The sequence below is a fragment of the Scyliorhinus torazame genome, chromosome 2 (assembly GCF_047496885.1).
Source record: "Scyliorhinus torazame isolate Kashiwa2021f chromosome 2, sScyTor2.1, whole genome shotgun sequence".
Taxonomy (NCBI): Eukaryota; Metazoa; Chordata; class Chondrichthyes; order Carcharhiniformes; family Scyliorhinidae; genus Scyliorhinus; species Scyliorhinus torazame.
In genome coordinates this window covers 62,939,022-62,955,650 of record NC_092708.1, presented here as the reverse complement: position 1 = coordinate 62,955,650, position 16,629 = coordinate 62,939,022, and the positions used below count along the sequence as shown (strand labels likewise).

The following is a 16,629-nucleotide window of genomic DNA, read 5'->3' as shown; positions in this document are numbered from 1 at the left end:
CGGGTTTACATTGCAAGGAAATTCCAGAGTATTGCAAACGCTTTATAGGAGGCCGTGCAAATCTGCTGTGAGGCAGAAATGGCACATTGGCATCCCTGAACATTATTTACAAAAAATATATTTTCAAAATACTACAGGGAATTGAATTTCTACACAAATATAATCTTTTTGTGAATTGGTTTCAAAATATGAGTTGCATATGAATCATTTAAAGCTTATTTTGTGCTGTTACTTTCATTTCCTGTTTTTCAGGCATATTCTACAGTTCCATCACTGATGAGGCTACCTTTAGTCTTGGTTTAAATTATACAGCTGCTGTATTCATTGCCAGTCTCAAACCTGCTGGCTGCACTTGTAAATTGGTGTGTCGCATTGAAGAAAACAATATTGAGATGGTGCCCATTCCTGATATAAGCACTACACACTTAACCTAAATCAAACAAAATTTAAAAACATTTGCTGACATGCAGTTTTGCTATTAATACAACGCGAATGATTTTTTTTACTACAAACAATTGCATTTGTGCAATGATATGGAAGAAGTAGATTTCATGCAGTCCACATGCAGACAGAGTAAACAGATTCCCCATTCCTGGATAATGATTTACAGTACCCAATGTTGATGCTGAGCAGATTCCTCCATTTTGACAATAGTCTTTACACTGGTCAGTTCCGCACTCCTGTCCTGCATACCGAGGCTTGCATTTGCATTTTGGCTGGTCTCGCTCATTGACAAAACAAGTTCCTCCGTTCATACACACCAGGTCGCATGTACTTCCTACAATGGAACCAGGCATCAATATTTAATCTGTTCAGGTTTTTAAGATCTCTGCTACTGAAAACAAAACTAATTTTTAAGCAACTTAAGTTTCACATTTTATTTCAAAGGTTTCTACTGTGAAAGGAAAGAAAACAATAAAGGGCACAATCGCACGGCCTTGACGGGCCCGACTCGGTGACACGAGGAGGAGGCCAGTGAATCTCTTGCGAGATTTACAATGCTCGGGATGCCTTGCACGATCTAACAAGATCCTGCGAGACATCACGATCAGCATTTCACCCTCGCTGGGCGGAATCCAGATTTGCATATTCTTTTTTATTAAAATAATTTTTATTAAGGTTTTCATAAAATATCAATAACAAAATGAAAAAGGAACCCAACAGGGTTAAGTACAAAACATGGTCTAGAAAAGCAACCCTCCCTACCCCCCTCCCCCTAAACATAAATAATAAATTAACATTAACACCCCGACTTAGCACAACTGGTATATACACCCCCCTGGACCCTCCAGTGTAAATAACAGAAACAGAAATAAAGTGAACCCCCCCCCCCACCGAGTTGCTGCTGCTATTGACCAATGTCTAGGAAGTCTAAGAACGGTTGCCACCGCCTAAAGAACCCTTGTACCAACCCTCTCAAGGCAAATTTCAACCTCTCCAATTTAATGAACCCTGCCATGTCGTTGATCCAGGATTCCACGCTTGGGGGCCTCGCGTCCTTCCACTGAAGAAGAATCCTTCGTCGGGCTACCAGGGACGCAAAGGCCAGAATACCGGCCTCTTTTGCCTCCTGCACTCCCGGCTCCTCTGCCACCCCAAATATTGCGAGCCCCCAGCCCGGTTTGACCCTGGATCCTACCACCCTCGACATCGTCCTCGCTACGCCCTTCCAAAATTCCTCCAGTGCTGGGCATGCCCAGAACATATGGGTGTGATTTGCTGAGCTCCCTGAGCACCTAACTCACCTGTCCTCACCCCCAAAAAACCGGCTCATCCTTGTCCCGGTCATGTGTGCCCTGTGCAGCACCTAAAACTGTATGAGGCTGAGCCTCGCGCACGATGAGGAAGAGTTCACCCTCCCTAGGGCATCTGCCTACGTCCCTTCCTCAATCACCTCTCACAACTCCTCCTCCCACTTACCTTTCACCTCCACCTCCGAGGCCTCCTCACCCTCCTGCATCACCTGGTAAGTTTCCGAGATCTTCCCAACTCCCATCCACCCTCCCGAGAGCACCCTGTCCTGTACTGTGTGTGGCAGTAGCCGCGGGAATTCCACCACCCGCCGTCTGGCAAACGCCCTTACCTGTAAGTACCTGAAGGTGTTCCCCGGGGGGGAGCACGTACTTCTCCAGCTCACCCAAGCTCGCGAACTTCCCGTCCACAAACAGGTCCCGCAACTTTCATATCCCTGCCCTTTGCCACCCCGAGAACCCTCCACCTGTTCTCCCTGGGGCGAATCGGTGGTTCCCCCATATTGGGGTTCACGCCGAGGCCCCAACTTCCCCCCTATGCCGCCTCCACTGCCCCCAGATTTTGAGGACAGCCGCCACCACCGGACTCGTGGTATACCTCCTTGGAGGGAGCAGCAGCGGCGCCGTTGCCAGCGCCCCCAGACTCGTACCCACACAAGACGCCGTCTCCAGTCTCTTCCATGCAGCCCCCTCCATCACCCACTTGCGCACCATCATCGCATTGGCGGCCCAGTAGTACCCACAGAGGTTGGGCAGCGCCAGTCCCCCCTTATCTCTACTCCGCTCCAGAAACACCCTTCTCACCCTCGGAGTCCCTCGCGCCCACACAAACCCCATTATACTCCTGTTAACCTGCCTAAAAAAAGCCTATGCAGGGCCCCCCAACTCCTAGCCACCTGGACCCCCAAATACCTGAAGCTCCGCTCCACCCTTTTTAGTGGGAGCTCGCCAATCCCCCTCTCCTGGTCCCCTGGGTGAACCACGAACAGCTCGCTCTTCCCCATGTTGAGCTTGTACCCCGAAAAGTCCCCGAATTTCCGAAGAATCCTCATTACCTCCGGCATTCCTCCCACCGGGTCCGCCACATATAGCAGCAGGTCTTCCGCATAGAGCGACACCTTATGCTCCTCCCCACCCCGCACCAACCCCCTCCAGTTCCTTGACTCCCTCAGTGCCATAGCCAGGGGTTCAATCGCCAGTGCGAAGAGCAGGGGGGACAGGGGACACCCCTGCCTCGTCCCTCGGTGCAACCGAAAGTACTCGGACCTCCTCCTGTTTGTGGCCACACTCGCCATCGGGACCTCATACAACAGCCTAACCGACCTGACAAACCCCCCCCAAACCCGAACCTCTTCAGCACCTCCCACAGGTACCCCCACTCTACCCTATCGAAGGCTTTCTCAGCGTCCATCCCCACCACTATCTCCGCCTCCCCCTCCCTCGCCGGCATCATGATAACGTTCAAAAGCCTCCGCACATTCGCGTTCAATTGCCTCCCCTTCACAAACCCCGTCTGGTCTTCATGGATGATCTGCGGCACACAATCCTCAATTCTCGTGGCTAAGACCTTCGCCAGCACCTTGGCATCTACATTTAGCAACGAAATTGGTCTGTAAGACCCACACTGCAGGGGATCCTTGTCCCGCTTCAGGATCAAGGAGATCAGTGCCCGGGACATTGTCGGGGGCAAAGCCCCCCCACTCCCTTGCCTCATTGAATGTCCTGACTAGCAATGGGCCCAACAGGTCCATATATTTTTTATAAAATTCGACCGGGAAACCGTCCGGCCCCGGTGCCTTCCCCGCCTGCATGTTTCCTATCCCTTTGGTCAGCTCCTCCAGCCCAATCAGGGCCCCCAATCCCACCACCAGTCCCTCTTCCACCATTGGAAACCTCAATTGGTCCAGGAAGCGGCCCATCCCTCCCTCCTCCCATGGGGGCTCCGATCGGTACAATTCCTCGTAAAAGTCCCTGAAGACCCCATTGATGCCAACCCCACTCCGCACCACACTCCCTCCCCTATCCTTAACTCCCCTGATCTCCCTAGCTGCGTCCCGCTTCCGAAGCTGATGCGCCAGCATCCGGCTTGCCTTTTCCCCATACTCGTAAATCGCCCCCTGGGCCTTCCTCCACTGCACCTCCGCCTTCTTGGTGGTCACCAGGTCGAATTCGGCCTGGAGGCTGCGCCTCTTCCTCAACAATCCTTCCTCGGGCACCTCCGCATACCTCCTGTCTACCCTCACCAACTCCCCCACCAGCCTCTCCCTCTCCCCCCGCTCCCTCCGCTCCTTGTGGGCCCTAATGGAGATCAGCTCTCCCCTCACCACCGCCTTCAGCGCCTCCCATAGCATCCCCACTCCCTGTTGTCGCTGGTCTCCAAGTACCTCTCTATACTTCCTCGGACCCGCTCGCTCACCTCCTCGTCCGCCAACAGCCCCACCTCCAAGCGCCACAACGGGCGCTGGTCCCTCTCCTCCCCCATCTCCAAGTCCACCCAATGCGGGGCGTGGTCCAAAATGGCTATTGCCGAATACTCAGTATCCTCTACTCTCGCTATCATCGCCCTACTCAAAATGAAAAAGTCAATTCGGGAATAAGCCTTATGGACATGTGAGAAGAATGAAAATTCCCTAGCCCCCGGCCTTGCAAATCTCCAAGGATCCACCCCTCCCAATGGTCCATAAACCCCCTCAGCACTCTAGCCGCCGCTGGCTTCCTACCCGTCCTAGACCTGCAGCGATCCAGTGCCGGATACAGCACCGTGTTAAAGTCTCCCCCCATTATCAGGCCCCCCACTTCCAAGTCTGGGATCCAGTCCCCTCACCCCCGACTCGGGCCTCCCCCTCCCCCGCGGGGCCCCATCTCACCGCCGGCCACCACCCCTGTTCCGTTTACCTACCCCCCTCCAAGAGCCCCCCTGACCAACCCAACCAAAACAGTGCCCAACTCGCCCCAACCACCCCCACCGACCCAAAAGAAAAAAACACAGAGAAAAAGAAACCAGGAAATGGAACGGAAATGGAAATCGCTTATTGTCACAAGTAGGCTTCAAATTAAGTTACTGTGAAAAACCCCTAGCCGCCACATTCCGGCGCCTGTTCAGGAAGGCTGGTACGGGAATTGAACCGTGCTGCTGGCCTGCCTTGGAGTAAAGCAAAGGCCCCTCGTCCCCCCCCCAAAATTAAAAATTAACATATCAACCGCAGTCCCCAAACGCCCATCCCGACCCTCAATCTGTGTCCAACGTCTCGGCCTGAACAAAGGCTCACGCCTCCTCCGGAGACTCAAAATAATGGTGCCGGTCCTTGTAGGTGACCCACTGTCGCGCCGGCTGCAACATGCCAAACTTCACCGCCTTCCTGTGCCTTCGCTCGATTGTACCCGGCCCTCCTCTTCGCCACCGCTGCACTGCAGTCCTGGTATATTCGAACCTCCGTGTTCTCCCACCTGCTGCTCCTTTCCTTCTTGGCCCACCTGAACACACACTCCCGATCGACGAACCGATGGAACCTCACCAGCACCGCCCGCGGAGGCTCGTTAGCCTTGGGCCTCCTCGCCAGCACTCTATGGGCCCCTTCCAGCTCCAGGGGCCCCTGGAAGGACCCCGCTCCCATCAGCGAGTTCAACATGGTGACCACATAGGCCCCCACGTCCGGCCCCTCCAGCCCCTCCGGGAGGCCCAGAATCCGCAGATTCTTCCGCCTCGACCAATTCTCCATCTCCTCGAACCTCTCCTGACATTTCTTGTGGAGCGCCTCGTGCGCCTCCACCTTTACAGCCAGGCCTAAGGTCTCGTCCTCATTGTCGGAGATCTTTTGTCGAGCCTCGCGGATCGCCACCCCCTGGGCCGTCTCTGTCTCCAGCAGCTTATCAACAGAAGCCTTCAATGTCTCTAGCAGGTCCGTTTTAATCTCTCTGAGGCAGCACTGGATACCCTCCTGCTGCTCCTCCGCCCACTGCATCCACGCTGCCTGGTCTCCACCCGCCGCCATTTTGTTCTTCTTCCCTCGCACCTTCTTCGGGTCCACCACCACCTTTTTAGTCGCCCCGCTCCTAGTAGAAGCCATATACTATCGGGGAGCTGTCATAATCTCCTTCCCACACCGGGAAACGTTGAAAAAGTGCCGTTGGGGGCCCTGAAAAGAGCCCAAAAGTCAGTTTTTGCAGGAGCCGCCGAATGTGCGACTTAGCTCCGCATAGCCGCAACTGGAAGCCAGATTTGCATATTCAAGTGCGCAGTTAGCCAAGGTGTGGGATTGAATGCCTGTGCCTGGGTGACCTCGTCATGGCGCTTTTAGCACGCGTTTCCACAAATTTGGACTAGACGCAAAGGCACTTGTGGGGGGGGGGGGGGGGGGGGAGGGGAGAGTAAAATTTGAATGTCGCTCAGGTATCTACACACCTGTAGAAATACACTTTTAATTTCCATTGGTGTGATACATATAGAATAACACGGAGATAGAATATGTTACCAGGCAGTGACACAAAGTGATTAAAATGACAAAATAAATCATAAAAGTGAAGTTGAAGTGAGTTATCAATGCCATCTCTCCCAAACACATCACATTTGTCCTTGGATTGTTAAAGCAATATTATTTAGACTTTTGCCAACTGCCCAGATTCATTGAGATTGTGATGACCAGTAAGCTCTGACATCGGAACAATGCAATTGATTTGACAACACTCCAATTGCACCAAAAGGTAAAAAAAAAATTTAGACGCTGGAAACATGAGCTAAAATTTCAATAGTACTCCTGTTGCTTCACAGCGCCAGGGACCTGGGTTTGATTCCTGGCTTGGGTCATTCTCCCCGTGTCTGCGTGGGTTTCCTCCGGACGCTCCAGTTTCCTCCCAAAAGTCCCGAAAGACTTGCTTGTTAGGTGAATTGGACATTCTGAATTCTTCCTCTGTGTACCCGAACAGGTGCTGTAGTGCGGCGACTGGGGGATTTTCACACTAACTTCGTTGCAGTGTTAATGTAAGCCTACTTGTGACACTAATAAAGATTATTATAAAAAGCAGAACCTACTGGGAGACTGACCAAATCAGGCAGTACATGGAGAGAGGAAGATAACATTAAGGTTTTAGTGCGATGGCCTATTGTCAGAACACCGTCTGATGAGACATCACCAACCTAAAACATTAACCCGGACTTCCTCTCTCCACAGATGTTGTCTGGCTGTAAGATTCAGGAGGTGTGACAGTGACAGTCCAGCGACTGCAAGGCTGATTGGAGGAATCCCAAATTCGTCAGGCGCAGGCGGTGGTGCTGGCAATGCATGGCACCTCGGCCAACACTGCTAGGGTGGCAACCGTAGTGGAAAAACTGGAGCATGACGTTCACGTCTTGAGTGGTGGTGTCCAAGACATGGATCAGTCTCTAACAACCATGTCTGAGGGCCTCAGCTTCAAGCCCCAGTTGATGAGGGATGTGTCCCAGACACATGTGGACACTGCCGAGGCACTCCAGAGGGTGCCACATAGAACATTACAGCGCAGTACAGGCCCTTTGGCCCTCGATGTTGCGCCGACCTGTGAAACCACTCTAAAGCCCATCTACACTATTCCCTTATCGTCCATATGTCTATCCAATGACCATTTGAATGCCCTTAGGGTTGGCGAGTCCACTACTGTTGCAGGCAGGGCATTCCGCACCCTTACTACTCTCTGAGTAAAGAACCTACCTCTGACATCTGTTTTATATCTATCTTCCCTCAGTTTAAAGCTATGTCCCCTCGTGCTAGACATCACCATCCGAGGAAGAAGGCTCTCACTGTCCACCCTATCCAATCATCTGATCATCTTGTATGCCTTAATTAAGTCACCTCTTAACCTTCTTCTCTCTAACGAAAATAGCCTCAAGTCCCTCAGCTTTTCCTCATAAGATATTCCCTCCATACCAGGCAACATTCTGGTAAATCTCCTCTGCACCCGTTCCAATGCTTCCACATCCTTCCTATAATGCGGCGACCAGAATTGCACGCAATACTCCAAATGCGGCCGCACCAGAGTTTTGTACAGCTGCAACGTGACCTCATGGCTCCGAAACTCAATCCCTCTACCAATAAAAGCTAACACACCGTACGCCTTCTTAACAACCCTCTCAACCTGGGTGGCAACTTTCAGGGATCTATGTACATGGGCACCGAGATCTCTCTGCTCATCCACACTGCCAAGAATCTTACCATTAGCCCAGTACTCTGTCTTCCTGTTATTCCTTCCAAAATGAATCACTTCACACTTTTCAGCATTAACCTCCATTTGCCACCTCTCAGCCCAGCGCTGCAGCTTATCTATGTCCCTCTGTAACTTGTAACATCCTTTTGCACTGTCCACAACTCCACCAACTTTAGTGTCATCTGCAAATTTACTCACCCATCCTTCTACGCCCTCCTCCATGTCATTTATAAAAATGACAAACAGCAGTGGCCCCAAAACAGATCCTTATGGTACACCACTAGTAACTGGATTCCAGTCTGAACATTTTCCATCAACTACCACCCTTTGTCTTCTTCAGCTAGCCAATTTCTGATCCAATCTGCTAAATCACGCTGAATCCCATGCCTCCGTATTTTCTGCAGTAGCCTACCATGGGGAACCTTATCAAACGCTTTACTGAAATCCATATACACCACATCAACTGCTTTACCCTCATCCACCTGTTTGGTCACCTTCTCAAAGAACTCAATAAGGTTTGTGAGGCACGGCCTACCCTTCACAAAACCGTGTTGACTATCTCTAATCAAATTATTCCTTTCCAGATGATTATACATCCTATCTCTTATAAACCTTTCCAAGATTTTGGCCACAACAGAAGTAAGGCTCACTGGTCTATGGTTACCAGGGTTGTCTCTACTCCTCTTCTTGAACAAGGGGACAACATTTGCTATCCTCCAGTCTTCTGGCACTATTCCTGTAGACAAAGATGACTTAAAGATCAAAGCCAAAGGCTCAGCAATCTCCTCCCTAGATTCCCAGAGAATCCTAGGATAAATCCCATCCGGCCCAGGGGACTTATCTATTTTCACACTTTCCAGAATTGCTAACACCTCCTCCTTATGAACCTCAAGCCCTTCTAGTCTAGTAGTCTGTATCTCAGTATTCTCCTCGTGGATACTGACATAAAATATTGACATTCAGAGATGACCATCATTGACGGTGTCCACATCATGGTGCAGGTAATGGGGGGTGGGCAGCCAGGATTGACGGAGCCAGATGAGTCCTGAAGCTCGCTCCAGCTACCTCTCCATCCCATGGAGTTCCTGAAGGGCCTTCTGGGCACCCTCAGGTAGGAGTATGTGCTGTAGGTCAACCACATAAACCAGGCTTGGGAAATACACTACAGCAAATTTTAACAAGGGAAATGTAACGAAAGGAAACAAATTAAATTAAAACTAGCGCAGTCACGGGCAAAAGAGGGAAACAAAAGAACAAAGAACAAAGAACAAAGAAATGTACAGCACAGGAACAGGCCCTTCGGCCCTCCAAGCCCGTGCCGACCATACTGCCCGACTAAACTACAATCTTCTACACTTCCTGGGTCCGTATCCTTCTATTCCCATCCTATTCATATATTTGTCAAGATGCCCCTTAAATGTCCCTATCGTCCCTGCTTCCACTACCTCCTCCGGTAGTGAGTTCCAGGCACCCACTACCCTCTGCGTAAAAAACTTGCCTCGTACATCTACTCTAAACCTTGCCCCTCTCACCTTAAACCTATGCCCCCTAGTAATTGACCCCTCTACCCTGGGGAAAAGCCTCTGACTATCCACTCTGTCTATGCCCCTCATAATTTTGTATACCTCTATCAGGTCGCCCCTCAACCTCCTTCGTTCCAGTGAGAACAAACCGAGTTTATTCAATCGCTCCTCATAGCTTATGCCCTCCATACCAGGCAACATTCTGGTAAATCTCTTCTGCACCCTCTCTAAAGCCTCCACATCCTTCTGGTAGTGTGGCGACCAGAATTGAACACTATACTCCAAGTGTGGCCTAACTAAGGTTCTATACAGCTGCAACATGTCTTGCCAATTCTTATACTCAATGCCCCGGCCAATGAAGGCAAGCATGCCGTATGCCTTCTTGACTACCTTCTCCACCTGTGTTGCCCCTTTCAATGACCTGTGGACCTGTACTCCTAGATCTCTTTGACTTTCAATACTCTTGAGGGTTCTACCATTCACTGTATATTCCCTACCTGCATTAGCCCTTCCAAAATGCATTACCTCACATTTGTCCGGATTAAACTCCATCTGCCATCTCTCCGCCCAAGTCTCCAGACAATCTAAATCCTGCTGTATCCTCTGACAGTCCTCATCGCTATCCGCAATTCCACCAACCTTTGTGTCGTCTGCAAACTTACTAATCAGACCAGTTACATTTTCCTCCAAATCATTTATATATACTACAAACAGCAAAGGTCCCAACACTGATCCCTGTGGAACACCACTGGTCACAGCCCTCCAATTAGAAAAGCATCCCTCCATTGCTACCCTCTGCCTTCTATGGCCTAGCCAGTTCTGTATCCACCTTGCCAGTTCACCCCTGATCCCGTGTGACTTCACCTTTTGTACTAGTCTACCATGAGGGACCTTGTCAAAGGCCTTACTGAAGTCCATATAGACAACATCTACTGCCCTACCTGCATCAATCATCTTAGTGACCTCCTCGAAAAACTCTATCAAGTTAGTGAGACACGACCTCCCCTTCACAAAACCGTGCTGCTTCTCACTAATACATCCATTTGCTTCCAAATGGGAGTAGATCCTGTCTCGAAGAATTCTCTCCAGTAATTTCCCTACCACTGAAGTAAGGCTCACCGGCCTGTAGTTCCCGGGATTATCCTTGCTACCCTTCTTAAACAGAGGAACAACATTGGCTATTCTCCAGTCCTCCGGGACATCCCCCGAAGACAGCGAGGATCCAAAGATTTCTGTCAAGGCCTCAGCAATTTCCTCTCCAGCCTCCTTCAGTATTCTGGGGTAGATCCCATCAGGCCCTGGGGACTTATCTACCTTAATATTTTTTAAGACACCCAACACCTCGTCTTTTTGGATCACAATGTGACCCAGGCTATCTACACCCCCTTCTCCAGACTCAACATCTACCAATTCCTTCTCTTTGGTGAATACTGATGCAAAGTATTCATTTAGTACCTCGCCCATTTCCTCTGGCTCCACACATAGATTCCCTTGCCTATCCTTCAGTGGGCCAACCCTTTCCCTGGCTACCCTCTTGCTTTTTATGTACGTGTAAAAAGCCTTGGGATTTTCCTTAACCCTATTTGCCAATGACTTTTCATGACCCCTTCCAGCCCTCCTGACTCCTTGCTTAAGTACCAGTAACAGTAATTCAATTTGCCTCGCCCTCGTGTCCATAACAATTATTAACCAGCTTATATATCAGTGTAGTGGCCATTTTTGAAACGTTTGTTCGACATGCTGAGACTGAGGGCACAAATGTGAAAACTGGTGTTCATGGTGAGGGGAGAACCTCGGGCGACATCCTACCATCCTGATTTGCATCACTATTCTTGTGCTGCTGGAAATTGTTCCCTCATAAGCCTACCTTTCCCTCTGCAGTACCACGTTGTGGGTCTCGGAGGGACTCATTTTTACAAGTTACTTTCCCCAGAGTACTTTCCATTCAATTCTATAAGTCGCATTAGAGGGCAGAGGATGACTATCGTCCTGGCTTTCCCCAAGATGGTAGTTTAATGATCAGAAAATTCACCTGTCACCGCCACCTTGTGCCCAAAGTGTGGCACTCGGCATGGCCCACGGCAATGTCCGTCCGTTGGAAAAGTTTGTTCCAGGTGCGGACATGTTGGTCATTTTGCAAAACAATGTTTTGCGCGTCCTTCAATGGACAATATAAGATCAGTAAATGTAGTTGATGAGATAAATTCCGAGGAACAGTTCTTCATCGATCTCATTGCAACCACGGACCAGAAGAGTCTGAACTAAAATGATGAACGGACGGCACGGTAGCACAGTGGTTGGCACTGTTGCTTCACAGCACCAGGTTCAATTCCGGCTTGGGTCACTGTCTGTGTGGAGTCTGCATGTTCTCCCTGTGTCTGCGTGGGTTTCCTCCGGATGCTCCGGTTTCCTCCCACAAATCCTGAAATACGTGCTTGTCAGGTGAATTGGACATTCTGAATTCTCCCTCTGTATACTCGAACACGCGCTGGAATGTGGTGACTAGGGGATTTTCACAGTAACTTCAGTGAAGTGTTAATGTAAGCCTATTTGTGACACTAATAAAGATTACTATTATTAATTCCAAAAAAGACCAAAGTTAGTAAGAACTCTCCGGAAACCATCAAAACCAGATAGAAGTCGATGGTGTTACTGAATAACTCACTATTACAATGCGACTTTGACCCCAAAACAAGAGCCAACCTCCTCAGTCGGTCTGCGATGCACAAGCTGAACGTGCAGCTGAAAGTTGCTGATCATCCGGGGGTGCCGGTGTCATACAGAACAAAAGAGTTGGAGACTTTTAGTGCCTGTGAACGTGTGCTCTCCGTGGAAGACATGAGGAATATGTTACTGTTTTATATCGTGGACATGGACATGGATATTGAGTCCATCATAGGAGCGGACTCATGTGAATCCCTGAACTTAGTTGGGCGAAGACGGCTGGCCAGCTGAATGCTACAGATCCCTACAAGATATTAGAGTGTGCATGGATTATGAGGATTGAGAAGAAATCCAGGCGGAGGACAACAAATCAGACGAGGAGACGGAACAGCCAGCGGGCATTCTGCAATTCTGGTTAATAGTCTTCAAGAACGTGCATGTGCTCAGCGGCATGATGCAGGAGCATGACAAGCCCGTATTAAAGCATCAACAAGATGTAAATGTTAAATGGACAGAGCATAAGAAACCGTGGAGCTTCACTCTGGAGTTTAAGTTCGAGCCCAATGAGTATTTCACAAATGAGGTGATCACAAATGTATATCAGTTGGATTCGCGGCCGCTTAAGTCATTCTTTGATGAACCAGAAATCATGGGGTTGAGGACTCTGGGTCTGCACTCGGAGGTTAGAAGGATGAGGCGGGATCTTATTGAAACTTACCAGGATACTGCGAGGCCTGGATAGAGTGGACGTGGAGAGGATGTTTCCACTAGTAGGAAAACCTAGAACCAGAGGACACAATCTCAGACTAAAAGGACGATACTTTAAAACAGAGATGAGGAGGAGAATCTTCAGTCAGAGGGTGGGGAATCTGTGGAACTCTTTACCGCAGAAGGCTGTGGAGCCCAAATCACTGAGTGTCTTTAAGACAGAGATCGATAGGTTCTTGATTAATAAGGGGATCAGGGATTATGGGGCAAAGGCAGGGGAATCAGGATAAGAAATGGGCCGAATGGCCTAATTCTGCTCCTGTGTCTTAGGGTCTTATTTTGAGATATATAAAATTATGACGGCATATATAGAGTGGACAGGAAAAAACAATCCCCCTTCATGGACGGAATAATGACCAGGTGTACAGATTTAAGGTAAGGGGTAGGAAGTTTTAAAGGGATATGAGGAAAAACATTTGCACCCAGAGGGTTGTGGGAGTCTGGAACGTGCTGCCTGAAAGGGTGGTGGAGTTAGAGACCCTCATAAAATTCCCTCATAAAATTTAAGAATTATTTGATGTGCACTGCAATGCCAAGGCATACAAGGCTATGGGCCAAGTGCTGGAAAACGGGATTAGAATAGTTAGGTGGTTATTTTTGACCGGCGCAGACATGCTGGTGTGAAGGGCCTTTTCTGTACTGTAGACCTCTATTACTCTTTGACTCTAATTAATTATTGTCCCACTCTATCTTAGTGCTTTTATGAGTTTTTTGAGGTCTTGAAATATCATGATAAAGATGTGCTGCGTAGTAAATATTGAAAATGTATTGTCATGCGAAGAAGCAAACAGCAGAGTCTTCAGACTTGCTGATCAAGAAAACATAGATACATTTGCGAGTTCTTTGCTCATACCAGAATTCAATAGGAACTGCTGAACTTAGTCAAACTGCAGATTTCAACCTCTCACGAAGTGCAGTTTTCAGATGAACTTAATAATGTTACATTCTTGTGCACAATTGATATGAATATTTAAATGTACAATTCTCTAACCGTGCAGCTCGGCAGAATTCGCGCCCACATGTTTCATAAAATCCCAATTCTTTCTACAGAGGTACAAACACGTGTAAAATGTTCACAGAAATTAATCAATCAAGGAAGCAAACCACTTTGTTCTTTGGATCAAAAAATCCTGCGCGCACTTTCATTAAAGATACAATAAGCTATTCAAACATTTGGCACCGTTTCTGCTGTCTAATTTTCTATTCAGTGAGTTTGAAAATAATTTCTGAACCTGAACAGCATGAATGCAGATACATTTGTTGAATCATAGAACAGCCATACATGTTTGCAGACTGTTTGGCTCACTCTCTTTCCTAAATCCATCTAAAACCAATGATAAGATCTCATCCTGTCATCTAGTTTTAGAACCGCTATTCATTGTTGCAGACCTACCCTATTAACACTAATCACGGGCTCCAAAAATTACAAAGCAACTTAAAGAAATACTCTGTGGTTACAAATGTGGAGGTCATTGTTAACTTTCCATGCAAGTGTAAAATCAGGATGGTGGGTTTTGTTAAAAATTAATTAATTAAATGTAGGTGTCATTGTCTAGGCCAGCATTTATTGATGCTGAGAAGGTGGTGGGGAGCAGCTTTCTTCAACTACTGCAGTCCATGTGGTTTAGATACACGCATAGTGCTTTTAGGATTTTGATCCAGTGACAGTGAAGCAATGGACAGTCTAATTTTCCTTTTCGTTCCTGGCCATTGACATGATTGCTGTTGAGGGACAGTTGCAGTGAGCAACTTGGCTGTCACATTTCTCCACATTAAAACAGTGACTACAGTTCAAAGGCTTCATGTTTTTAGCTGTGAAGCACTTTGGGACATCCTGAGGCCATTAAAGGTATGAGATAAATGTAGAGTCTTTCTTTAATATTCTTTTCATTTATTGGTGCTGACCAGAGCAGCTCTGTTAAAATAAATATCAATGCTAAAATTAACTAAGAGGGTCAAAAATTAGTGTAAGTTTTAGTTGTGGGCCAATTATTCTGACTTGCGAACATCTAAGGGTCGACTTTAAAATAATAAATGTGTCTGCATTTATCCAATTCTAATTCAGCAATTAATTTCCCTGTCACTGAATATAAGGTTAGATAGCAGGAACTGTGCCAAATGTTAGATTAGCTTTTGTTCTATCATTCATGTGTATACTGAATCTTCTGAGCTGGAGTACAAAGTGGTTTGTTCCCTTGATTGAACAATTTATGCAAACTTTTTAAATGTGTTTTGAACCTCTGCATTTGGTTGTGGAATTCATGCTCTCACTCTGGAATCGCAGTCCAAGTAAAAAAAAAATCAAGTAGTGAGAGAAGAACTAGCTAAGGTAGACTGGGAGCAAAGACTTTATGGTGTAACAGTTGAGGAACAGTGGAGAACCTTCCAAGTGATTTTTCACAGTGCCCAGCAAAGGTTTATACCAACAAAAAGGAAGGACGGTAAAAAGAGGGAAAATCGACCGTGGATATCTAAGGAAATAAGGGAGAGTATCAAATTGAAGGAAAAAACATACAAAGTAGCAAAGATCAGTGGGAGACTAGAGGACTGGGAAATCTTTAGGGGGCAACAGAAAGCTACTAAAAAAGCTATAAAGAAGAGTAAGATAGATTATGAGAGTAAACTTGCTCAGAATATAAAAACAGATAGTAAAAGTTTCTACAAATACATAAAACAAAAAAGAGTGGCTAAGGTAAATATTGGTCCTTTAGAGGATGAGAAGGGAGATTTAATAATGGGAGATGAGGAAATGGCTGAGGAACTGAACAGGCTTTTTGGGTCGGTCTTCACAGTGGAAGACACAAATAACATGCCAGTGACTGATGGAAATGAGGCTATGACAGGTGAGGACCTTGAGAGGATTGATATCACCAAGGAGGTAGTGATGGGCAAGCTAATGGGGCTAAAGGTAGACAAGTCTCCTGGCCCTGATGGAATGCATCCCAGAGTGCTAAAAGAGATGGCTAGGGAAATTGCAAATGCACTAGTGATAATTTACCAAAATTCACTAGACTCTGGGGTGGTCCCGGCGGATTGGAAATTAGCAAACGTGACACCACTGTTTAAAAAAGGAGGTAGGCAGAAAGTGGGTAATTATAGGCCAGTGAGCTTAACTTCGGTAGTGGGGAAGATGCTGGAATCTATCATCAAGGAAGAAATAGCGAGGCATCTGGATGGAAATTGTCCCATTGGACAGACGCAGCATGGGTTCATAAAGGGCAGGTCGTGCCTAACTAATTTAGTGGAATTTTTTGAGGACATTAACAGTGCGGTAGATAACGGGGAGCCAATGGATGTGGTATATCTGGATTTCCAGAAAGCCTTTGACAAGGTGCCACACAAAAGGTTGTTGCATAAGATAAAGATGCATGGCATTAAGGGGAAAGTAGGAGCATGGATAGAGGATTGGTTAATTAATAGAAAGCAAAGAGTGGGGATTAATGGGTGTTTCTCTGGTTGGCAATCAGTAGCTAGTGGTGTCCCTCAGGGATCAGTGTTGGGCCCACAACTGTTCACAATTTACATAGATGATTTGGAGTTGGGGACCAAGGGCAATGTGTCCAAGTTTGCAGACGACACTAAGATAAGTGGTAAAGCAAAAAGTGCAGAGGATACTGGAAGTCTGCAGAGGGATTTGGACAGGCTAAGTGAATGGGCTAGGGTCTGGCAGATGGAATACAATGTTGACAAATGTGAGGTTATCCATTTTGGTAAGAATAACGGCAAAAGGGATTATTATTTAAATG

General features: G+C 47.6%; 1 protein-coding gene across 1 annotated transcript in view; it reads right to left on the bottom strand.

The window, feature by feature from the left end:
• Positions 1-16,629, bottom strand: part of LOC140406652 (low-density lipoprotein receptor-related protein 1-like) — a 1,475,832-nt gene that overhangs the window by 72,178 nt on the left and 1,387,025 nt on the right. The window contains exon 76 of the mRNA XM_072494659.1: positions 614-778. Coding sequence (XP_072350760.1) covers positions 614-778 — 165 coding nt within the window. The remainder of the gene's footprint in view (positions 1-613; positions 779-16,629) is intronic.